This window comes from Filicampus tigris, chromosome 7 (assembly GCF_054856515.1).
Source record: "Filicampus tigris isolate MCC_2025a chromosome 7, RoL_Ftig_1.0, whole genome shotgun sequence".
Taxonomy (NCBI): Eukaryota; Metazoa; Chordata; class Actinopteri; order Syngnathiformes; family Syngnathidae; genus Filicampus; species Filicampus tigris.
Window position 1 is genome coordinate 24,655,174 of NC_141223.1, and position 26,110 is coordinate 24,681,283.

The following is a 26,110-nucleotide window of genomic DNA, read 5'->3' on the forward strand; positions in this document are numbered from 1 at the left end:
GCTTTTGGACTTATACCCAGAGAGAATATACAAAAATGTCTTACTTGGTTAGCTCGCCAAGGTCCTCACACGAGAAGGGAATCAGCAGTTTGAAGTCAGTCAACGTGGTCCCAGCACACCAATCCAGCACCAGCTTTCGGACAACTGTGCTTTTACCTGTTCCGATCGCCCCGTACAGAAGCACGTTTAATCCTCGCTCCTCGCGCCGGTCTTCCTTCATTTCGAAAAGCTGCTCTACAGCCACAGAAGGGCCGGAGGAAGCCTGGATCTTCAGCGGGGAGCTGAGGAGTCCTGCTCTCTCCTCTGGCTTCCTCTCCAGAATCAGAGGGTCCACATGCATTGTCTCTGGGCTAAAGTAGCCTCCAAACTGCTTCTCTTCCTGGGGAAGATGGCTGAACCAGAGGAACAGCTTCCTCTTGTGGATTTCAGTGACATCTGCAAAAAGTCAATGGGGCTGTTAAAAAAAAAAGCATTCGGTGTTTAAACATATCTCCTCATTTCCACCCTAATCTGACAAATAATTTCAGCTGAGAGATACACGAGTAAGCAGGGGAATAATGACTTTGATCTACTGGATTTAATTCAAACCAGCCATGCTTAACTTCATTTGCTCAAATAAATAGTTATGAGATAAACCCTTTCGATATAATGCAATCTAGTTGAAAGTAAACATGTTAAAATCCATCTGAGTGTCAAAACTGAGCATTAGTCTGTTAATGGCTAATTAACACATCTTTGGCCAAAAAAAAAAAGAAAACGAATGAGCTGTTCACCTGGTTCTACTGCAGTGGAGCAGACCTTCCTGCAGTAAAATCCAACACCTGGGTAGAGGCAAACATCCGCTCTCCTCTGCCACTTCCGAAATACGAAAAGGTGACTCAAGTGTCTGAGAAAAACACAGCCTGATCATTCTGGTCCGTCCAGCAGGAAATTATTGTTCACATGATGCTCCACTCCCGCAACTCAAAAGCTCACTTTGATGGCCTGACACATCATGTTGTTGACAGTAAGTCTGATTCAGTATGATTGTGCTTCACATCAGGCACATGCACAGATAGACACTCTAGCACCAGCCTTTTTGCGCTGGATGAGAAAAAACATGCCCTTTGCCTCAAGCCCCATTATTTTTTGCTTCATATTCCTCAATACTTAAGTGCTGTTGTTTTTTTTAACTCTCTCTGTCATCAATTCCGCCCAAATGTGTTTTATATATCAGGTGGCCATTTACTTGAGTTCTTGTGAGAATTGTGCCCCTTGCTGATTGATCTGCAGTTGAACACAAGCCCCCGCCGTTTGAACAGGGGTGTGTAGACTTATATGCACTGCATCTTGCCTTCATCTCCTTTGTAAATAGATTTGTTGACTGTATGGATTGTTTTAACAGAAAGGACTACTAGTCTTAGCATGGGGCCAGCATGGTTCAGCAGTAGAGTGGTGAATGTGAAATGAGTATGAAGCGATTTGAGTGTCTCAACAGGCAAGTGAAAGACCATTTCCAGTTTTTCATAATTTTGAGTGTCCTGTTTTGGGGCTTGAGCATCTGACCCATAAATGTCTGTGCAAGTGCCTGCTTCACATAATTTAGTTTTAAGAGCAGAAAACAGCTGCCAATGTCCTTCTTGCAGGTTGAAACAGGTATATTAACATACCTGAGGCATTGACTAGGGGATTTAAGAGAGCTCACCAAATTATCACCCTTTATTTGAACAAAAAACTCTTCAATGCTGCTCTTCAAGAACATGCTCATTTTTTTCCCCATAATCATGAGAATCGTCATTCATATAATGCATACCATGGCCCTTTATACACTATCATTACCAGCACTTCAGCTAACTCCCACGTAAACCAGATTAATTCATTCACACGCACTTAAAACATCGACTTCAAGACAGCTGTCACATAGTTTACACGCTTGCAGTTCTGGTAAAGTCAGACAGGTCTGTACACTTACAGCATACACTCTAAAAACAGGTGGGTTAAAACTAACACAATTTTGGGTAAAAAATGGATGGATGGATGTGCTTTCCTTCAGCTCACATCTGTGTACACCTCTGTCAAGCAAAAACAAAGGGTGAGTTAATTTTATTTAAGTTTTAATAATAATTACTTTTATTTCAATATGTACAATTTAGCACCTGACTATGACTACTAATCCAATTAAGTGTTTCCAAACTTTCCAGAATTCACGTCTTGTCAGTGTTTCGTTTGTCAGTGACGAGAAGGATCCTTCTCCTCTCTGTGGAACTCGAGTTCCACAACTCAACGATAAGCAAAATAATACAACACTAAATTGTGAAAGTTCCAGATCATTAATTTAAAACTTACCGCTGTAACGAGGAGCTCATCCTTCTGGTCTGCTACAACGCCAGCGGAAATTGCATGCGGGTTTTAGCTGTATGGAAAACAACACTCATTATTTTCTCCCTCATATTTACCTTGTCCAACTGCTTCCCAAAACACAATTAATCCTCACGTTTAACGACATTTACACCTCTGTTTATCCGAGATCGTTACAATAAGGTCTCAAACGTGAATGACCTTATTGTCCGGGCGTTTGCATGCATTGTCAGCTGTCAATGTAAACCGCTATACAAAAGTAATATGAAGCAACAGCTCGTGCTGTCGTGTATATTATATGCATGTATACCAATGTCTTACCGTCCTCTTTACTGTCTGCAGCAGAGCACTAAGCAGTAGATGTCGTTGTTTAAATGTCACTCATTTAATGGTTTTCCTCCATCTCAGTTGTCCTGCATGAGTCGAATGAACTCGTAAAAATGTGAGATCAAGCGTCATTCGTTTCCCTAGAAGGAAGCGCCTTCACTCTGCGTCCACAAGAGCTGCTTCAAAATAAAACTGACCGCGGCCAACATAACAGCGGATATGACGTTCAGATTTATTTTGAAGGAGCGGACCTGACTGTCACGGTTTTTACACAAGATGCAAGGACGCAGTTCATCCCAGACAGAGAACACTACTGCTGCGTCACAAATGTTTTAGCTCCATGCAGTGAGGGTGACTACACTTTTAAATCAGGACAGTTTAAATCACTTAATGTAAAAAATCTTTAACGTGTTTTAATGTCATAAAACTTCTGTCCTTTGAGACTTCCTGTAGCGGGAAAGGGGGCGTGTCCTTACTGTACAGGGCAGGTGGGGAGCGTAACGTTCCCGCGGGGGGCGTTTCAAATCCACTAAAATCCACCTCTGCCCTTGCTTAGTCCGTCCCTTTATTAAAGGCGTCCTTCCGTTGCTACTCTAATGTTGGCTGTTTATTCACTTGTTAAAGCAGAGTTATGAGATAAAACAAAACATCCATTACAAATGCAATTTTAACTTCGTATAGGTTCAAACCCCAAAATAAGAATGTGCTTGCAATTTTTCATGGATAGTCATACAATAGAATTATAGGCTATACATCCATTTTCTATCCTGCTACTTATTTGGCTCGAAAGTGTGTTACATTGTACTCAATCTGATTTCGAGCGGAGGAGTCTACACCCAATGAATTTGTCCCTATTTTCGCTAACGCGGTATGGCTCTTGAGCTTTATTGTGAAGGACATAAGCGGAAGCTGCCTGCGTCATTCAGGCGGGAGACACGTAGTTTGACAGTAGCACAACAAGCGGGTCCCCAGCTTCACATTCTTCCGAGTTCTGACAAGCAGTCATCGTGAGCAACGTCCCCGAAACAGTATGGCGTCGGAAGAGCTCGCAAAGAAGCTACAGTCACGACTGGCCGCATCGGAGGAGGCCGAGCAGAGGCCGGAGCCAGAGCAGAGGCCGGAGCCCGAGCAGAGGCCGGAGCCCGAGGAGACCATCGGCACGGCCAAACATCAGGAGTCCGAGGCAGCTTGTGGCGACACGTCCGAGCTGTCTGCTAAACTAAACCGACGGCTGGACATCAACGAGGGCAACGCTCCCCCTCGGGCTAGCCGCGTCTTCAACCCCTACACGGAATTCAAGGAGTTCTCCCGAAAGCAGATTAAGGACATGGAGGTGATGTTTAAGCGGTAAGAAGGATACTGATTCAAGTACTCTACACTCAGTGCTGTCATTTGTCCACGAACACGCCGAAGTATCGCCGTGTCGTGCGGATTGAGACGAATGAGCCGTGGAAGCTCGTGATGAGATTATGATGGAGATGCTGACGCGCAGCCCCCAGGTGAAAACACTTGGCTCTTTGATTAAGTTAATTATTTCCTCATTTGCTAGGTGCGGGCCTACTCACGTGTAGCCAACATGAAGCCTTCCCTTCCAGTTTCTACTCTCTGGTTCTTTGGCATTGTGTTGCAGTCGCAGTAGACTATTCCACCGAGATCGCGCTGCTGTGGTACAATTGTTTTTATGGCCAAATGGTTTTATGCCATCTGAAAAAAAAGAAACAAAAGAAGAAGAAAAAACAACTCCCACTAAATGAGCGAATTAACGAGGCTAATTACGTCACACCCTACCCAAACAGTAGGGGGTTGAGCATTGCTTTGCGTAATTTGGGCAAATTATAGTTTGGAGATAGGGATCAGTTGGAACCGAACATTTTTAGACACCCAACACGCGTCTGTTAGTCATTTCCCCCTCTTACTCTCAACTGTGAACTTCTAAAGCGGAACTAAAGGCTAGATTGTTACCCAAAGAGGACAACTGAATAATAGTGTACATATTACATTTTGAAATAAAAAGGTTTCCTGATCACATGAACGGCTCATACTTGTGGCTTGGTCTCACTGAATTGTTGTAGTTAAGAACTGTTGTCTTTTTATTTAGAAATTTGAATGCCAAATTGGGTTATTAAAATGAAGAGATGTTAGAGAGACACCCATGTAAAAATTTAACATTACTGGTCCAAGTATGTATTCCTGCAGGACCCTATAATCAAGCTTTACATGCGTTGAGTCTTAGTTAAACATATTTATGATTTAAAACAATTTCGGGCAGTTCCTTTTAATACCTGTGGCATGCTGTAATCTGGGTTAAAGGATGTGGTGGTCAAAGGTGACCAAGGCTAAAACAAAGTCATATAGGACAAGTATGGAAACAAGGCCTTTGTCAGATGCCATAAGGAGGTAGTTTGTGATAGTGCTCACGCTGTCACAATACTACGGTGTATTGTAACTCCGGATGATAGCCGGCAAGACGGTTATCCCTGTGCGCTGCTCTGCAGCTTCGAGAGTCCCTCAAAATATGAGAAAAAATGAGCACCAAACAACAACCTCTGGTGCTCATTTGACAACAATGGCAACATGTTTATGTGCACCCCTGCATTTAACTATATGCAGTTTGTACTGGGTGAACCACCCAAAAAAAGGGCGCTGAAAGAAGATATAGAAATTTGAAATGGATATATGAAGAAGAAAAGGCCAATGAGTAATGTTTTAATGTAATGTTCTAAACATATAAACACAATAAAGTAGTAATACCTCAAGTTACATTTGATTCCGTAAAAAAAAGAAAAAGGAAAAAAAAGAAATGATGTCTATTGAAAATTGGGGCCCGTTGTTTTGGGGCCACCCTGTATATGGCAAGTTAACACTTTCAAATAGTTTAAATTAAATATAAATAAAATGACGGTGGCTTGGCATTCGCATATATATTTGCTATTCACAGACAGGCTGGGTCCTTATCCCCACTGCATGAAGTGCATGTAAAGTGTATATAAATAAACGGCTGTAGTTTATTGATGTGATATGACATTAATAGTATACCATTTCATTAGGGCTGGACAATTAATTGAAATGTATGGTAATTTGCGGACAACAAAACACACCTGATTCAAAGCCGCAACCGCTAAATTGGGCTATAAAAAAACCCCCCAAAAAAACATACTCATTCCTAAGGACTGATCAAATTTTGTTTTGAATAAAAGTGTATTACGATCCATGTTTCCCTCTGTTATTGTTTATTGGCCTAATATTGTTGTTGGTATTGTTGAGCGATAAAACAACAACTAAAAACAATGAAGCAATGTCACAAGAGAGTGACTGATGTTGTACTCACCAACCTTTTGAAAACTGATTGTTCCTGGCTCGGTCAAAGCAGATGTTTGCAGTGTCATTGGTCCACTGTGACATGTTCGGTAATTTCATCGGTCAAATGTAGGGATGTAACGATTCACTCAAGCCCTGATTCGATTCGATTTTCAGTTCCTGATTTTCACTACCATGCTAGTCTGTGTGCAATAGTGTGGTGCTGCATCCATTTGCAAACACAATACGCAATGATGTTTGGCGCTAGCGTGTCAAGTAGGGCTGCCACAAACTATTATTTTGCCTGTCAACTCATCACCAACAACAGTGCTGAGTTGCACTAATGCTATGAAACTACCTATAATTACAAAAAACCCCACTTGTAAACATATTTCAATTTTTCGGGCACCAATCCTTTTTTTTTTAATGTAGAAGAGAGTGAAATCAAATGAGTAAAAACACTGTGCTAAATAAAACTAAACTGAGCACTTGTATTGGTTTTTAATTGTGTTTTTATTTAACCTTAATCCAAAACTTTTTGTTTTGCTTCTCTAAAATGCATAATTCGATCTACACGTTCAAAATGTGGTATGCACCTGGAATGGGAAAAAAAGATTAGGAGGAACATAATTTTTTTTAGCCATCTAAATGAGTATATTCTAATGAGTCAGTATGTTATGTCTTTTATTGTTAGGTGTTGCCATTAAGGGTTTGTGAAAAATAGGTCATGTTGTGCTAACTTGGAGTACTGAGATTGCCGATTCTTTAACGCAACAGTCGGTGCGTAATCACAGTGAGGCAGCACGTCCTCTTGCTGCTCAATGTTCGCTGACTAATGCCTCCATAATCCGTAGTAGACGTTCCAATATGTTAGCATACCACAACAGGACATGCACCGTAGCCTGTGTATGCTAACCAAAGTTAGCTTTCAGAAAGCAACTGTTTCAATGTGAGAAATGAAATCGGGCATCAGCCACAATGTGCTTCCTTTTTAGATGTGCTTTTATCATGGCATTATTAGCTATCAAAGGGAGATTTACATCGTATTAAGTAACTTTCCTAACATCCAGGTTAGACCAGTAAGTCCCAAGGCTTGTGAAATTGAAAATAAAATAAATAGGATAAAGAGACGAGGGAGATATATATTCATGGTTCGAATGTGTGCAAACATGCAGTGCAGCAAAGGTGTGGCTGCAGAAGAATAAAATTGCAGGACGCTTGGATTTCATATAACATTTCAAAGGTAATTTTGTACTTGACCAAAAAGAATCACGTGTTCAATGTGCAGGGATGAATGGGCATGAGGATGTGATGGCAGTTTTGGTTTTTGAGTTTTTGTAGTTGAATAAATATGAGTATTTGAAAACAATGAATAGTCATTTTTATCACCAGCCTTGATTTTGACTTTTAGATCCGAAATTTGAACTTATTTGCTTGTTGTAGATGTAAATCCAATAGTGATGTTGCAAACAAAACAGCAGGAAAGTGGCAAAGAAAGAGTGGCAGTGTTTTGAAATTTGCAAACACCTGTAATGTTTCACCAGTACAGTTTAATTATTAATGTTTGGAAGGCTTGGCCGGTCACATACTGTACCAATATGAATGACTTCATGTAATGTAAGCGATAATGACTATGGTTAAGAACATTTTATCAATACATAATTCCAAACATTTTCTGGGTTCAACTCTTTTTCTTTTTTTAAACAATCTGGTCGATAGTGTTCAAAAGATGTTCATTGAAAGTGCCGTTCAAGGCTGAAATATCAGGAACCTTTGATCAGTCACATGGCAGTGCAATAAAATAAAAAAGAATTCGTCTGTCAAAATCGGATATTATTTGTTCTGAGAAAAGTCTCATCGAATATCACTATGTAGAGCAAAACCTCGGATGTTGGTCGTCTAATAGGTATTGGCTGTCAACGTCCTTTTTTTTGTAGTCATTAATTGCTTTGCACACATTCTCTCTCATCCAACATTTTGAAGCTACGGTATTTTAGAAATGAGCTTTGTGGGGCAAAATGTGATCTGGAGATGGAACATTATTGGTTCAACATACAGTGGTTAAACTCTGTGCTGATGCTAATTTGCTTTTGCCCCTCAAACTCCACACTGGTGGTTACTCAAATGATGACGACTGCTCTGTAGAAGACTGCTTTGATTGTTTTGTTTCCTACTGAATTGCTCTTGCATCCAAAATGTGGGGCACCCAGAGAGTCCTTATTAGATACTGTCGATATGCTGTTACAAAGTAGGCATAGTTCTCTCACTCAACCGTATACAATTTAGTTTCAAAACTTGGACGATATTCAGTTCCATTTGTCTTGAATGCCTTTAGCTTCACTTATTTTTCTGCACTGATTACACAAACACGACACATCTCCATGCGACAGCCACAACCCAGTGTCCCATTTTTCTTGAACAGACTGTTTTCCTTATGGCATCATTTAGAAAAAAGAAAGGCTTGACCTTGCCAAAGCTATCTTTGGAATGGGGTCGTAAGTAGGGATGTTCCGATCAGGTTTTATGACACCGACACCGACCATGCATGAGTGAGATCGGCCGATACCGATTCCAATTACATGGGATATCTGTATATTTTTCCATTTATTTATGGTGACTGCTAATATGCAATATTATCTGAAAAAAAAAAACCCCAGCCATATTATTGCCGTAATTTTGACAAAAATCTATATATATTCTCAAAAGCATGAAGGAATACAAAACCGTTGCTGGCACTATACAACAATTACTCAGTCACAAAGATAACTGAAAAACTTAAATTTACCAGCTTTTAGGAACACAGTTTTTAACAGATCAAAATAATCAGCAGTCTCAAAAGACTTAATTATGCAAAAAGTCAAATAAATAACATGCCACCTAAACATAGCATGGTTCAGAATATAATCAAAGTAGAAAAAATAGTCACATGCAGACTTCACTTGAATAAACTATTCAATGAGTTCCTAAATTGAAACGACTCAGGAACTTTATTGTCTTGTGCATAGACAAACTATCTTGTGCATTTGTCAACGAGAAAAAAGTCACTGTTAATCTTTTAATCTCCCTGTGGCAATAATGCCACTTATACTGCGCTGTGTCTGCCTTGACTTTATTCAATGCAGTGAGCCTCGTAAACTCACCATAGTCTCCCAATTGCTTGTTCTTCAAATGTTGGATTAAGTTGGTTGTGTTGAAACTTTTGGCCATGGTCCCCGCGCGAGGTACCTTTTCATGGCATATACAGTATTTACAAGACGCAAACTCCACACACACAGCAGACAATGCTATGTTCACATCAACTGTGGTGGTCGGAATATTCGATCAAAGTTTTTTTTATTGCCGATCAAGACATCCGATCACCCGCAGCTCATGCTTAGCAGCATTGTGTTGCGTCCCTCCCCTCTGCTCGGAGCGGAGGCACGGCTGCCTTATAGGAGCCTTTCTGGCGGCGTGTTTCAATTAGAGTCAATGTAGCTTGCGGGCGCGGTTGCGTGCAGGGCGGCGCGATTGATGCTTTTGGACGGGCGGACGTCATTAAACAAATCAACTTTTTGCCATTTCGTCTCGCGGCAGCCAAGCGTGAGCTGCGGGTGATCGGATGTTTTGATCGGCAATTAAAGGCTTTGATCGAATATTCAGATCACGTAATTTTTCACAAAAATCGGCCGATCATCATCGGTGCCCGATCGATCGGAGCATCCCTAATCGTAAGTATTGTCTATGGTTTAAGCAAAAGTGAACTGAACGGAACCAGATGGTTGCAAAAATTTAAATGAGTCTCACTACAGCCTCGCGCAGGCAACAGTATGTGGTAATCAAAACAAATGGCAAGTTAAGCGTTTAAAAAAAACGCGCAAACACACAATTATAATACATGTACAAAGTATATAAAAAAAAAAAAAAAATCCAGACTGTTTTCTCAGCTATTGGGCCTAGTCCTCAAATCAACTCTTTGCTAATTTCTTGATGCCACAGGGCAGTGATGTGTGGCCACTGCAAGGGAATGAGGACCCTTTTGTGTGCTATGTGGGTCCCTGGCATCCCAGAAAAGGAAAGCAAAGAAAGGGCTTGTTGTGTCTCATGGATACGTCATTCCAAGGGAAAGGACCACTTTGGCTCCATTAAGACCCCAATAGTTACTCTTGATTAGGGTTGGGCATCGTTTGAATTTGGATGATTCCGGTTCCAATTCCGGTTCTTTGATTCGGTTCAGGTTCTTAACGATTCTTGATTCCGATTCTTAACAAAAAAAAAAAAAAAAAAAGTTATTTTTGAACAAATCACATGAACTTCTGTTCTCAAATGTTAAGAACTTTTTACCATTTGTGAACTTTACCATGGTTTATTCAAGGGCTGTTTTTAACCAGTGTATTTATTTTAATAATTTATTTTTGTATTATTATTTAGTATTAATTTTCACAAGAGCTTTATTTTTTAGAAATTGAAGACACAATAATGCAGCTGCTACTGAACACCAATTGATTGGCTAACCAATCACAGCTCAGCTTCAAAAAATGAGTGCGCCGTGATTAGTCGTTACCTGAGCCCAGTGCAACTCTGATGTCATTTTCAGTCGACAGAAAGTGACAAAATGGCCACCCCTGAAATGGATAAAAGACCTGATGGATTTTGCTGCTTAACTCATATTCCACAAACGCGATATTAATCAGAATGCCGTGTTTTGACTAGTGGAGGCACATAGAAAATGTTACAAAGAATTTTTGGGGGTTGACATCCCCTTTCATAATGAATATTGGACAAAAAAAGTTAAAGCATATTTTAAGAATAAAAACTCAGTAAGGGTAATGTTAAAGAAAATTTCGTTAAAAGCAGTAAATTCAAAGTGAAATGGGATTTCTTTCATTTAAAAAGAAAAGTGAATTTTGACTATGTAGTGATGCATATTGTGTTTCTCTGGCTTCTATAATTTAATGCTTGTTTGCACTAAGCACATACTTGTTTGTTGTTGTTTTTTCTTGCCAAAGTGTAATGGAAAAAAGATACTGGTCATTTTGTTCTAGTTTTTCGTGATTATTCTTCTTTATGTATGTGTATATGTATTAGGGCTGGATGATGTTGGAAAAAAATGACATTGCGATTTTTGAGGGGTTTGTGATATATATATTACGATGTTGAAAATAGAATTTTCACCAGATGACTTGAATAGGTTTGTTTGGGAATAATTTGGTTAACTCACCATGACATCATTGTATTCATGTAATATCGTTCAATCCAGAGTAAGGGGTTCACCTGTGAATGATGATTGCTGTATGTAAAAGGGATCACAGCGGTCATGTCTCTGTAACATAATAGATTATTTAACATTGTATTTCACACTTCAATGTAAACAGCAGCAAAATATTAAACATATTTTAAACAAAAAAATAAAAAGAGCAGGTGCACTAGACCATTTCAAAAAATAGAAGAAAATAAAAAACCTCTAAAGCAGCAGCAGAGTTATAAACACCTTTAAGCTAAACTATAAAATATTAAAAAATTAAAAAACATTAAGCTAAAAAAAAACTGCAGTAAAGTTGTAAACAAATTACAACAAAAATATTACAACTTAAAGAGCAGGTGCATTAGTCCCCTGAGTTGTTCACAAAAATATAACAATAACTGAAACTGTCTGTAAAACATATTGCATCTGTGATTTGTCTGTGCTGTTTGGACTTCTTATCATAAGGAGTTGTGCTGGCGAAGGCGTCTGTAATTGTTTTTTGAGTCGATGAAGTTTCATCTCGGGTACCACTTCTTAGTTTGAACTGCTCATACAGGGGCTTGTGACGGCGATTGCAGCAACAACGGCGAGGCACTGTTGGCAAAGGATGTTTTGTTGTTCTGAATCTTCCTTTTTATATTTCATATTTTGGATGTTGGCAGTTTAACCACTGCCGCTTCTGCCGCTGCTCCATGTCGCCTGTTATTTTCAGAGAGGAGGGGGAGGGGCTGGTGACTGATTGGCAGGAAGGAGGGGGTGAGCGAGACAGGCTGTGTAAGAGCACGAGTACTTACTGCTTTTTTGAAGCAAAACAAAAGTTAGCGTGTTCTAAGAAAAAAAAAAAAAAGTTAAAACCGCACATCCTACGATGTAACTATCGCGCATGCGCACATCGCAATCACGATGTTCAAAAGACACATCGTGCAGGCCTAATATGTATACAGTCTTGGTCTTGTCTCGGTCTCGATAATGTCTTGGTCTCGGTTGGTGTGGTCTTGACTACAACACGGGGGATCAAACCCCCGGCCGTTGTGACCATGTCGAACTATCCTTGATCATGATACTGAACGTGTTCCTGATGCTCCGTCATCAGTAGGTAAATGAGGTAACAGTGCGAAGCGCTTTGAGTACCAAAGGTAGAAAAGCTTGATAGAAGTGTCAGCCCATTTACTGTTTAAATGTTAATTTAATGTTGTTGGTTTTTAAAAAAATATATAAAACAGTACATTGCAGTGTGTTAATAAGATGTCACTTGTGTAGCCCTACTTTGTTGTTGTAAGCCGTCTCCGTCGGCAAAATGCACCAAGTAGGTACCGAATGCGCTGCACGTTAGTGAACGGGTGAGATCTTGAAAGCCGTCTTAAATTGTGCACACGCCACATGCCGTCCTTTTATAAAAAGCAAAGTTAGATGGCTGTGAACGTTGCAAAGTACATATGCTGACTCGAATATCTATTCATTGTGTTCAAGCCATTCCTTACTGGACGGGCTTAATCTGATGCACAAAGAATGACCGAAAAATGCCCTGATCGATTTGAGTGCATAACTTTGTACTTGCCAACCGATAAGCGTCTGCATGGTGGCCCAACAAAGCCCCATGGTGGCCCTGCCACATCTTTTTTTTTTTTTTTTTTTTTTTTTTTCTGGCCAAATATCACGGTGCACTACTCGATGCAACATATAGCATGTAAATTCTATGTAACTACGACTGCCCTATCCCACCAAATCTTTTGGGTGCCAGGCACTGTTTTTTTTTATTTTTTTCTTATCCAATAGGAACTTCTGCTCTGTTGAACAGTTGTTGAAAAAAAATTGAATTGGGACAAATCATCGATACAGCTGCTGTCAAATAAGATTACAGTGTATAGCTGCATGAGCCATAACCTGGAAGAATGAAGGCCATACTGATTGTTACCCTTTGGCTATTTCTATGTGAAAACAAAGCCCTCATGGACCTTTAAAAGACCTCGAATTAAACAATGACATGTTTCCTGGTGGCAGCTGATAAGTCTCCAAGGTCAACAAGCCAAATCAGTGTGCATGCGTGAGCAGCTGCTGAATGCTGTTAAAAATACATGTACTATCAGACATTAGGCTCACCCACTTGGTGAAAACAGCTGGCTCTTATCAGGCAATCTACTTTGTAATGTCAAGTCGAAATGGGTCTTTGTTGGGGAACACAAACGAGTTGTTACTTGTAGGGTGCCACCATAACATTTTCCGGACAATATCATCATGATGAACGATTGTATAATTGTTCTTTTTAATGCCACTGATATAGTGATGTTATAGCCAAAATAATTCAAATGCATCCTTTAAAAGTGCAATATCTTTCAATTCTTAAAGATGTTAGCACAACACATACTTGTTACAGGCACTACCCGGAAAATTAGAATATCAAGTAAAAGTTGTTTTATTTTCGCAATTTAACATAAAAGATGAAAACAACAAATTTTATTGAGCCATTACACGCGAAATGACATATCTCAAGCAGTTCCTTGTTGTAACTTTGCTGATTAACATTTTCATCTTGAAAACCACAAACTCGGAAAATTAGAATGCTGTGAAAAGCTTCAGTTTTGTAGGCTAAAAGAATCAAATTCTAATCAGGCAAGTAATCCAAAACACCGGCAAAAGGGTCCCGAGCCTTTAAAAAGTCTGCCTTAGGTTGTCTCGGAAGAGTTCAGACATGGGGAAGACTCGTGATCGTGAGTTGTGCAGAAAACTCTCATTGAGTCCCTCCACAAGGTGGGAAAAACACAGAAAGAAATAGCAAAAGAGGTTGGGTGTTCTCAGAGTGACAGTCACGTGGAAGGAAACGGTGTACTAGCCGGAGAGATGACCACATGATGGATAGGGTGCTCAGAAAAGGGCCATTCAAAAGTGTGGGGGAACTTCCCAAGAAGTGCTGGATCAATGCTGGAGTTTGTTGCTTCAAGAGAAACAATGTGGACGCTGGACATGGGCTTCAAATGTCGAATTCCTGTTGTCAAGCCTCTCCTCAATAGTAAGCATCGCCAGAGGTGCCTTTCCCGGGCAAGAGAAAAGAAGGACTGGTCTGTTGCCCAGTGGTCAGAAGTCCTCTTTTCTGATGTGAGCACGTTTTGCATCCCTTTGGCAACAAAGGTCCCAGAGACTGAAGAAGAGCAAGATAGAAGATGCATGAAGTCCAGTTTTAAGTTTCCCCGGTCTGCGATGGCTTGGGGATCCATGTCAGCTGCTCGTGTTGACGCTCTGTGCTTCATTAAGTCAAACATAAGCGTGTACCAGGACATTTTAGAGCACTTCATGCTTTCTTCAGTGGAACAGCTTTTATGGAGATGCTGACTTCATCCGCCAGCAGGACGTGGCACCTGCTCACATTGCTAAAAGTATAAAGTCCTGGTGACCAATGACCATGGGATTGCCATGCTTCATTGGCCTGCAAACTCACCTGACCTGAACCCCATCGAAAATCTGTGGTGCATTGTCAAGACAAAACTGTACGGGAAGAGCCCAAACAATAAAGAGCTGAAGGCCGCAATTGAAGCATGCTGGTCTTCCATAACCCCCGAGATATGCCACAAACTGGTAGCATCCATGCCACGCCGATAAATGAGGTTATTCGCGCTAAAGGGCCCCAAGCAAGTTCTAAATACAGGTGCAAGAGTTTAGTTATTAAGTTGAATGGCAGAAATACAACAACCTTTTCAGGATATTCTAATTTACTGAGTAGTACCTGTACTATATCTGTAGTGGCAGAGTCAAATGAGAGATGTCTTTCCCATCATCATCTCCTTCACCCTGCAAATATATCAGCTGTGTGTACAATCAACAAGCCCAGATTTCACGCTAAGTACATTTGTGATTTAATTGAGAGTAGACAAGATCATTATTTCAATACAGTACTCATACTTAATATTTTTCTTGGTGAGATTTTTCTAATGTGAAATAGGTACTTTGGCTCAACAAAGGTTGCTTTCCAACTGCTCTAATCAATACTCACCTAAATAAAAAGCTCAATCTGATGATGAAATCTTATCTGATGCACGTAGACTGACGTGTCTGTATAAACGTGTAGAGATTTCAAGCGAGCACTACGCTGGTCTCGCTGGCGCTCGGAACGGATATCGGGTGCTGGTTGCGTATCCCTTTAAGGTCCTGGTGGCCATAACGAATGTTAGCAGAATCAATGGTGCATAAATACCGGTAAGCAATGAAAAAGGTACAAAAAGTGCACCTATTAGTATTAATGCTACATAGCTATTATCGGCGCTACTATACACGGCTGCGGGTCATTAATAAATGAGAAAAAGAGCCGCAAGACAAGTGAAACTGACTTGTGCTTCTAGGTATGACACTGGTAAAGATGGATTCATCGACCTAATGGAGCTCAAGCTGATGATGGAGAAGCTTGGGGCTCCACAGACTCACCTGGGCCTTAAGAACATGATCAAAGAGGTGGATGAGGACTTTGATGGGAAATTGAGCTTTCGAGAGGTGAGCGTGCTTATACACTCTCTTGCCCATGTGATGCATGGATATGCGCATTTGTTTCATGAACAAAATACAGGTTTGTTGGGGGTGTAACAAAAAATGATTGCAATCGGAAAATCAGTTGATTTGACAAACCGAATCGGTACGTTTTAAAATTGTTGCATCCTTGACAGGGTTTCCCCCAGTGGATTATAAGCCTGGTGGATAATTGTCTTACAATATAAATGTAATAGTGCTTATCTTTCTTTGTTCCTTGTGCGTTTCTTTTTCAAGAACACTTTGACCCGCCACATGATGAGTTTGAACCCTGCTTGGACCGAAATATCGCAAAACTTTTTTTTTTTTTTTTTTTTTTTTTTTTTTGGACATCAAGTCTATATCCAGGCCGGCCAAACAACGTTGCAGTCAGTCTACGAGAGGGAGTGTGTGAGTGTGTGAGAGTATGGGTTTGTGAGAGAGAGATTGACAGACAGACCTTTATTGTAATTTTGAGAACATTTATTGTGCAAATGTCAAAATCCAAACTCAGGACTGTATTGAGAAAACAAATCACATGAAATCATTTTGCTGTTCAAAGATGGACACGCTCCACTTTAATGCAATTGCAGCGAGACATTTGTCAAAATTGTACTCAATCACTAAAGCACCTAATTCCGATCTCTTACCATAATACTAGTATATTCTTTGTTTGCATACACGGGTCCATACAATCAACACGAGAAACAAACAGGGGAAAAGATAAGAGAAAGGATACAAAACTGTACATTAAAATTTCTACAACGTATGCAGTCCAACCTCAGAAGTAAACCTATAACAACTTTTACAATATTAGGTTAGCTTAGCAACTAGCATGGCTTCTTTGTCTTTCCCTCTGTTAATTACTCCCTTCGTGAGAATGATAGTTGAAAGAAGTGTAGCTTTATCGCCGCCATGGAGGCTACGATTACTGACTTATAAGCGAAACCACGTGTTCCGCTGCAGTAATGGTCAACCAAGGCTCATTGCTAGCTAGCTGCTGAGGCGTAAGTCCAACCGCTCTCGCCTCAACCTGCAGAGTCACCGCGTCTGGGTAACGTAAGCAGCCCAGCGAAGCTTTTTGGGACAGTTTCCGCAGTGCAATCATCAGGAAAAACTTAATCTGTGATTGTCACTTTTTCTATTCCTTATGTTTTGTTGAGACTCAAAATGTGCGTACCTTGTGTAGTTTAAAGGAGTACCCAGCATGCCTTGAAGTGCCTTCTTTTCTTTTGTCGTCGACGTCTAGAACCGACTTAACTTGTACCACGTCACACGCAGGTGGCACACTCGTGACATGCGGCCGAGTAAGGAAAAAATAAAACAGTGTTGTGTACCTTGCGGGCCCACAGACGGAATGACGTGCCGCATATTGTTTTTATTTCACGCATCTCACCATGCTGTGCGTGTGTGTGTCTGTCTGTTGTTTTTGTTTGATATTTTTTTCTTTGTTTGGCGGCGTGTCTGCTGCTGCGGCGTCTGCACCGGGACCACATGGTCGATTAAATATGCAGGACGGAACACTGTTGCGGTTAGGCGACTCCCAGCTCTGGCAATTTGTTGTTTGCCTTCACCCACTTAATTATTTGTTGTTTATTGATAATTAATTAACTTGTTAGGTGTAATTTGGCACCATACATTTATGTATGATGACTATGCATTAGGATTCACTTCCCTTTGTTGTAGTTCAGTCTGCCACCTAGTGGCAGCTGAGCGGCATTTGTCGTTCTTATTACTTGCTGTTTGCCGTGGGTGACAATGCAGGTGTCAAATGACGATAGAAACTATATGAGGAAAAATGACACGATAGAAACTTTTCTCTCGTGTCTATATATATATATTTATATTTATACTGTCTGCATGTCCCAACTCTAGTCAAAACTCAACCATTGTTCACCTTCCCGCAGTTTTTGTTGATCTTCCGAAGAGCAGCAGCGGGGGAGCTGCAAGAAGAGAGTGGTCTAATGGCGCTGGCCAGACTGTCTGAAATCAACGTCTCCACTGAGGGAGTGAGCGGGGCCAAAGACTTTTTTGAAGCTAAGGTACGTTGTCTCGTGCTCGGCCAGGTAAGTCATGTGAAATGCAAGTAAAGTTATCCGTTTAATATGTGCTACCGACTCGATTAAACACAGGTGTTCTTTTAAGAGCTACTGAGGATTTTCTGATCCTGCCATATTTTCCTTTTGACCCCCTTAAGCTCTCTTACACCTCATGTTATGCCCTTCTATGGAAATAGGCAAGGAGCTTATACTTGTGCTGACTAGGTGGATTACACTGGTATGTATTCTTTGTGAAAGAACAAGTGGGACTATTTCAGCCACATATGTAGAAATAAATACACCCTTAAAGGAAGCTCATTTCTTTTAGCTTCTCAACCAAAAACTGCGTAGGGTAATTCATGTACAGTACTGTGCAAAATCTTCGGCCATCATAAGATAGTGATGCTTTGCACAGAAGGCTGCCTATAGTGACATTGATGTAAAGAAATTGTGTGTGTGTCCCCAGATGCAGGCACTGTCTGTGGGCAGCAAGTTTGAGGCCGAGATCCGAGAGGAGAAGGAAGAACGCAAGAAGCAGGAAGTGGAGAAAAAAGAGAGGCAAGCCGCCTTCAAACAGCTGCAGTCGGCTTTCTGCTCATGACGCTGTACAGGAAGCAGACGGCAATCCTGAAAATGCACATTCAATGTTAGTCAGATTTTAAAAGTACATTCACGTGACTTACAGTATATTCTGAAATGATAATGCTTGTAATTTGGCACTTTATAACAAAGTTAGATAAGCACTCACTTAGATATTTGATCAACATTATTATGATTAATTATGCTTAGCAATGGAAAGGTAAATGCACTACATCAAATACGAAAACAAATAGGGATGAGTCCAAATGTGTGTGTGTGTCTGTGAGTGCATTTTCACCCGAAAGTCAAAATATCCCTTTGGTGGTGTATACCGTAAACACTGTACAGTATATGTTGTCTTGCATCCCCTCATTGGCTTCAGTGTACTCTTGTCTATTTTGGGTCTGTGAAGTGTGATGTTCCAGTATGCTCATGTTGTTTCACCCTCATTTTTTTTTTTTTTTTTCCCTTTATCTCCCCCATTACCATTCGGATGTGTGCATATTGGAAAGAAACATTCAGTTTGTGTGTTTGTTTGACTAATATATTTCAATACATAATTGCATGGTGATGTTGGCTCACTCAGCTGGTAGGAGGAAAAAGCCTCATGCAATGCTAGCGCCCGCCTTTGGCTCTTGGGTCTAACATAAAACCATTCTGGCCTGAGTCATTTTTGAACATGAATTCTTTTTTTTTTTTTTTTTTTTTTTTTTGCCTAAATCATCTCATGATGTTGGCCATCTGCTAGAAGCGCCAACGTCATGCCATTCCACCCCTGAAATTAAATTATTAATAAATATATCCCATCTTTGCTTTAGTATTTTGTGTTTTATGAGAAAACAAAACAAAACAAATGACTGAGGCCGTTATTTTTGGAAGGTGACTATTTAACAAAAATAACCTGAAGCAGCATTATTTCAAATCATACTGTTGGAGTAATGTATGACGTTTTTTGAGTGCCCTCAACATTTAACTTCAGATTTGCTTTCCGTAAATGAATATTAGCAGCATTTCTTTATGACAGTGACTGACCACTTTGGCTAGGTTCACACCGCAGGTCTTAATGCTCAATTCTGATTTTTTGAAGAAAAAATCTGAATTTTTGGTCTAAGTGTTCATATTACATTAGAAATGCGACCTCAGTGTGTCTGCTGTATGAACACATGTGTTACACACCACCCCCAAAGTGACCCGCATGCGCAGAAGAAGAGACGATGTCGCTCCCGACGTTGTGTTTGCGCAAGTAAACGTGGACCAGCGCGTCGGGGCATTTATACAGTCAAGCGATTAGATGGGAGGTAGAAATTGAGTATTTCGGGGAAATTGAGGCGAGGCTTTAATATCTTAGTTCATGGAGACGTCACTAACGAGACATTTTTTTTTTTTAATTCCCGGTTATGACGTGATGCCATCGTTCTCAGAGTGCTTGTTAATTCCAGAATTATTTATCCAAGATCTTGCTGTGGGATATTGTTTTATTTTAAATTTTTTTTACTCTTAATTTATTTACATATTAATACGATTCAAGAATCGATCAGCATTTCTGCAATTGCAGCTATTTTTGGCAGCCAACATGTCTCAAGTTTACGTTGCTTTTGAACATTGGTGGGCCGTCGGGACTAGGTAGACCTTTCTGCTGGCCTACGTTTACAATGTAAATTCGAATCTTTTTTTCCATAAAATTGTATTGATTCTTTTCAATAGTGTTCTCTCTATTTTGAAGCATTTCTCCTGGCTGCACTGCTTCCAGTAAGTGACTGTGGATGTTAGATTTGAAGTCCCAGGCACTTCAATGTCAATCTGGCCCTTTAACTTCAACTATATTACCGTTAGCAATGGGGCTGTTTCACTGACCGTTGTGATTTCAAATGCTAGCTTCTGTACGGTAAGAACATTCATCTATCCTCTCTTTATGTTGGTCACAGCAGAACTGTGACAGTCAAGTTCCACTTGCAAAACATCAGTAGCGATCTGCACACATCAATGCATTTGAAATTTGGGTGGCTGGCGGAGGAGAAATTGAGGTTCGGGCATACTTAATCAATTTAAGGTGTTCATTGTGAGTTTTTTTTTTTGTATTGATAGTTGGTTCAGCGGTACGGTAGTCAACTGGTTAGCACGTCCGCCTCACAGTTCAGAGGTCGTAGGTTCGATCCCGGTCCCGGCCTCCCTGTGTGGAGTTTGCATGTTCTCCCCGTGCCTGCGTGGGTTTTCTCCGGGTACTCCGGTTTCCTCCCACATTCCAAAAACATGCATGGTAAGTTGATTGGACTCTCTAAATTTCCCCTAGGTGTGATTGTGAGTGCGGATGTTTGTCTTTGTGTGCCCTGCGATTGGCTGGCGACCAATTCAGGGTGTCCCCCGCCCACTGCTCGAAGACAGCTGGGATAGGCTCCACCACGCCCCGCGACCCTTGTGAGGATAAGCAGTATCGATAATGGATGGATGGGTAGTTGGTTCCTTTTAATTGCAACGTGATGGTATTAACAGGTTGGGGAAGACCCTGCTGAATGGCCAGCCACTGATTAGGCGCATGCAGTCAGTGTTTTCTCATTTTGTGTTTGATGTAATGGTAATTTGTTTAGATCTTGTCTTGTTCTGTCTCCCAAAATATGCGTAGTGTGACATCCTCATGAAATTGGATACAGTTGTGTGAATGTTTAGTGATCGATAGCTGCTGCAGATGTAGGAGACCTAATAGCCTAGCCTTTTTCTCCCTTTAATTCGAAGGTGTCAAACTCATTTTTGTCGCAGGCCACATCGTTGCTACGGTTTTCCTTTAGAGGGCCATTACTGTGTGAGTATAAATCCAAATAATAAATCTATGATCGCCTCTTTACATAAACACAACAAATTGAATAAGAATTCGTTTTGAAATCGAAGGCCGGTAAAAACTGTTCAAATATTACATTTATTTAAAAAAAGAGGATTCGTAATGATTCCTAAAATGTTTGCAGTATCGCAACATTTTTGAAAGTGAGGACAAGTTGCAATTTTGTTATTTTAGCAAGAAACAGTCTATTTGCTTTCGCAGGCCACACAAAATTATGTAGTAGGCCACATCTGGCCCGCAGGTCTTGAGTTTGACACCTGCCAAGTTAAGTTTGCCTTATTCTGATTAAAAATATGCAATGATGCTTTCATCACGGTTCTCAGGAATCTCATTGTTGTGAAAAATTTAGTTAGCTCAGCAAGGATTGATCAAAACTATAGCACACTTGACGTTTTACCCTTCTCCTAGTCTCTTGACATCAGCTTGATTTTGGGGATGTTTTCCTCATGCAAATGAGCCAATGGGAGAACGGCTTTTATCACTGTGGCAATTAGGGCCGGAGCTACTGCACATGAGTCCAGAGTCAAGGGCAGGCTATGTACACACTGCAGGTTAATTCAATTTTTTTTTTTTTGCTCATATTTGTGATGCGTTTTGTTGTTGTTTTTCATGCAGTTTGACCAGTACATCTGCGATTTTTTTTTTTTTTTTCTCTCCCCCCTCCCAAATCTTACCGGGGCTTCATTCATATGTGGATATAAATCTGATATGTAAGTGATGCGTTTGCATTATTAACACTCATCCGTACACATCTGACCTACAGTACCAGAAGCCAAATATGCGATGCCCCGCGGCCGGGGAATGTGAAAATTGTTTGTGAATCTGCAAAGTTGCTTTGATTAACTGTTGACTTTACATTTGACTTCTAATTTAATCCCACGTGAAACATGAAGCATATCGTTAACGTGTGGTAATTCAGCCATGGAGGCTGTTCATTTATTACACGCGGCAATGACCTGTCACCTTTAGTAGACATCTCCATGAAATTAGATCCAAAAGAGTCGCCGCATTTCTCCAAAATATATCTTAACTGGTCCCGCATCGCTCCTCTGTCGATGGGAAATGGCGGCTCCAAGTCATGGGTAGAGAAACTGTGTGTAGGAGTCCTATTATGTAAATGATCTGAACAGTTAGTCACAATCTGGCAAAATTACAAATGGCTTGGTCACGGCCACATTTTTGAAAATACGCAGCTAACAAAAAAAAACAATACTAGTTTGTTGTACTTCAGTGACCAAATTTTCGTATGCAAGCAATTTTTTTAAAATGAGTTTCACTTTTTCAAGAAGAGTTGCATATTTAGAGAGACTACACCCCCCCTTCTGCCCAAACAAGTGAGCTCTGTACACATTCCTAATGTTCTTTTGAGTTTGAGCTATTTTGTGTCATAGCTTGAAGTGCAGCTAGCTCCTAAACTAATGCTTGATTTTATGTTTCTTTGTATGCAGAATAAAAAAAAAAGTTCTGATCAATCACCTTTATGTGTTAATATATTTTGCTGCCTCTGCCTCGAATCCCACTCTCCTCCAGTCATTACTGCAGCCATGTGTACTTTTAAAATCCATTGCTTGCAGAAAGATGTGAAGTACTAGTGTTACATATTAAGCAGTATAGATAAAAGAAACACTATGTGGAACTTACTCAAAATGCAACTTCACTCAATCGTTAGCCACAATGTAACACATGATAGAGGAGCAGTCAAGTCCAGTTTATAAGCAGCAATGTAATCACAAAGTGAAATGACACGTCAGTAATGGCTCAAGAGGTCTGATCCTGTCCCTTAATTCTCTCTTCTTTAACTGGTTGCATGTTGTACTTGTATAGCAATGAGTGACTACTGTGTGTATCACTTAGTTAGCCTCTTGTATTTTCTTGTTGAAAAATGACCATGTATTTTTTCATAGATAAAAACGGTAACATACAAATGATCAGTGAAATATATTTTTGCGCATCTGAAAATATATTCTGTAATCAGACTTCCTATAATAAAAAAAGACTAAAATATGATGAAGTGAAACAGTCTCATTATTTATAGTCGGTACTATTGCCACATGAATAAAGCAAATGGTGTGTCAGTGGGAAGTTTGACAAAGGATTTTTTTGAAATTCACGTTGGACCACATGTTTTTTTTGTTTTTTGTTTTTTTTTATTAAAACACAATTTCCATTTTTTTGTCATGAGCAGGGATATTTATATTAGTGTGTGTGTGTGTGTACACTACACAGTACGACTTTTCTTAAAAACGTCCCTTTAGTGACAAATCTGAAATGTTGCTTCCTCCCTTCCTTCCTTCCTTTCCTGCAAATCTCCACATTATTCCAATTAATTGACACAATTTCCAATTCTGGGCAAATCCTGGAATTCTGAAACCCTATCCAGCAACCATGAGGGAAGACTTTCTTGTATGAGTCATAGTGTCCATTGTGTTGGTTTGATAGCCAACATACAATACAGGCCACATGATCCTCACACCAGACAGACCCATTCAATGGACTCTTATACTGAAGTTCAGCTGTCCATATACAAAGTAAAAGCCAATTAGCATCACTGCAAGAAAGAAATCACCGTCAAATGTTTGCTTTGGTGATTTTGTTTAAAAATTCTGTAGCTCACATAGTCGCATTACTATTAAACAAGGTTATGGATTATTGTTCAAATGTTTAGCCCCTTTAACCAAATGAAGAAATCCAACATAAAAATATAATTTCCCCCCTTTTGAAATAACCCCCTGCAGTGTAATGCACCTTCCCAGCCCTCTCTGCAACACCTTCATGCACTCCTGGAAGGACTCTTCCGGGAATCCCCATAGCTCTGTCGTCACCGCCATCTTGATGCGGTACATGTCTTCAAAATGGATCCCCCTTGATGACCCCTTTGAGCTTGGGAAAGAGGGAACAATCACAGAGCCAGCACAGCAATTTTCGTCTTGGCCAGGAACTGTCAGATCCTCAACATTGTAAGATGACGCAATGTCATGGTGAAAATGCCAAAACTCTCACCTCTTCTCGCACCCTTAATAAAGCAAATGCAGCAGGATCTCTTTGTAAATGTGCTGCTTGATTGTCCCACACAGAAGGGGAAAACTCTTTTTACAATTAATAGTAATTGTAATAATGTTATCAATATTTATATGATTTACAATAATATTTATTATTGTTATTGTTGTTGAGTCATAAAACACTACTTTCCCAATTTACTTTCCCAGAGGTCAGCTACTAATGACATTTCTAGATTAAAATTACTGATTGTTTCTTATGTAATATTCAAATTTCTTCAGGTGATTAATTTTCATTAGCTGTAAGAGATAAACATGAAAATTGTAAAATAAGAAAATAAAATCATGGAATAGTTCACTTTGTGAGGAATGTAATGAGTCACTCTAAACCGGTGTTTTCCAAACACTGTGCCGTGGCACACCAGTGTGCCGTGAGATATTGTCAGGTGTGCCGGGAAATTATCTAATTTGTGTACCTGTGCGGTCTAGCGCCTGGCAGGTAATCGTGTAGTTACTACGTTGTAGTACTCTTCCTACCAGTAGGTAGCAGCAACAGCAGTAGGTAGCTAATTGTCTTTGTTTAAAGACAAGCGAATTTAGTGACGCATGTTTATCCAAACAAGGCCCGTTTCACACTGAGTAAAAATCAATATAACATTATAAAATACTTTTTTCTTTGTGTTTATTTAATTCCCATTCAAGACGTTATAGTATAACGTTATTCTTCAATGTTAAAAAATGCTTATATAAACAATATAATACTTATATTGTTAAAATAAGCTTTTCCCCCCCACACACACATTTTCAGATGGTGCTGTGCCGTGGGATTTTTTTCAATGAAAGAAATGTGCCTTGACTCAAAAAAGTTTGAAAAACACTGTTCTAAACAGCCTGTGTGAATTTCACTTTTTCAGGTGAACAACTGAAATAAACGGATTCCTCCCAAATATTCCAATGAGCAGTGCAGTGGCCAAAAGGTTTAACATGTATGACTCCTGGTTATGAGGTTTAGGATTCGAGTCAGAGCTCCGGCCTTCCTTTCTGGATTTTTTTTTTTGCATGTTGCTCCCCGTCTTTCCGTCAATGTTCTCTTTGTGCTCAGAGACATGCATTAAGGCTAACCGCCACGTGGGGGCAGCATTGCTACTCCATGTGTCATTTTTTCCCTTTCCACCTTTTACATCACTTGTGACATTGGTAAAAAAAAAAAAAAAGGGTCTTCTGCCAGGCTTGTTTCGAAAATATTTATTTCTTGTAATGTACACTGTACAAAGGCACCACAACATGTGACATCTCACCCATCACAATCATACGCTGTGGAGTGTTCCTTCTCATTTAGCTGAAACAGCTAAAAAGGTTTCATTTAAAACAGATTGATTGTGCGGTGATTCTTTATCATATCAAAGACAATAGAAGCACCCATTTATGTAATACAACAGAAAAATGTTATTTTTGATCATTAAAAACTATGATTTACGAGATGATTTGTGCAATTAATTGTTCAAAATTAAAAGTAGTCATCTACAAATCAGTCAATTGTCAGTATTTTTTCATTAGTTTCTTTGTTCGAACATGTCAAATAAAGGATTGCCATTGGCCATTGTGGGTTTCTTCAAAGCACAGATCTTCCTGAAACCCTTTTTAATCACAACACTCTCAATTGAAACCCAAGCTACGACGTTTCCCCTGTCACATTGCTGATGGCTACATTTAATTGAACTGCTACAATAACACATCAACGGTGTGCTTATTCAACCTTTTTGTATTGATGACATATTAGGTCTCCAGCACTGTTTGTTATAGGAGATCATGGTTATTGTTGTATGTTGATAGTTCCGATTTTTAATTTGGGTGAGGCAGTGAGTGTTTTGCACATCCGTCTCACAGTTCAGAGTTTCGGGATTTGATCTGGCCTTGCTGCGTGGAACCCAACTCGACCATTAGCTTTGCTTGTTGTATAATGCAGCTAAAAAGACTGACATAGGATGGA

At 40.0% G+C, this 26,110-nt stretch overlaps 2 protein-coding genes across 4 annotated transcripts in view; one reads left to right on the top strand and one right to left on the bottom strand.

Moving 5' to 3' along the window:
* nlrx1 (NLR family member X1) overlaps positions 1 to 4,412 on the bottom strand; it is a 20,494-nt gene extending 16,082 nt beyond the window's left edge. The window contains exons 1-4 of one of the 3 annotated variants that reach the window (XM_086036797.1): positions 4,230 to 4,412; positions 2,326 to 2,392; positions 774 to 886; positions 45 to 435 (exon numbers count right to left, since the gene is read on the bottom strand). In XM_086036797.1, the coding sequence (XP_085892923.1) occupies positions 45 to 435; positions 774 to 886; positions 2,326 to 2,345 (524 nt within the window). In that variant the 5' untranslated portion in view covers positions 2,346 to 2,392; positions 4,230 to 4,412. Of the gene's footprint in view, positions 1 to 44; positions 455 to 773; positions 887 to 2,325; positions 2,393 to 2,658; positions 2,845 to 4,229 lie in introns of those variants that run through there. The other 2 variants (XM_086036796.1, XM_086036798.1) reach the window with 2 other exon arrangements.
* On the top strand, positions 3,565 to 23,131 carry efhd1 (EF-hand domain family, member D1). Its single transcript, XM_086036807.1, has 4 exons — positions 3,565 to 4,011; positions 15,514 to 15,661; positions 17,581 to 17,715; positions 18,179 to 23,131. Exons 1-4 carry the CDS (start codon positions 3,695 to 3,697, stop codon positions 18,311 to 18,313), a joined length of 735 nt encoding a protein of 244 aa, XP_085892933.1. The 5' UTR covers positions 3,565 to 3,694; the 3' UTR covers positions 18,314 to 23,131.
* Positions 23,132 to 26,110: the final 2,979 nt, after the last annotated feature.

Excerpts from the sequence above, each read along its gene's own strand:
- efhd1 (XM_086036807.1), top strand. The coding sequence starts at position 3,695 with ATGGCGTCGGAAGAGCTCGCAAAGAAGCTACAGTCACGACTGGCCGCA. Across the intron at positions 4,012-15,513 it reads ATGGAGGTGATGTTTAAGCG|GTATGACACTGGTAAAGATG; the intron begins GTAAGAAGGATA and ends TTGTGCTTCTAG. Across the intron at positions 17,716-18,178 it reads AAGACTTTTTTGAAGCTAAG|ATGCAGGCACTGTCTGTGGG; the intron begins GTACGTTGTCTC and ends GTGTGTCCCCAG.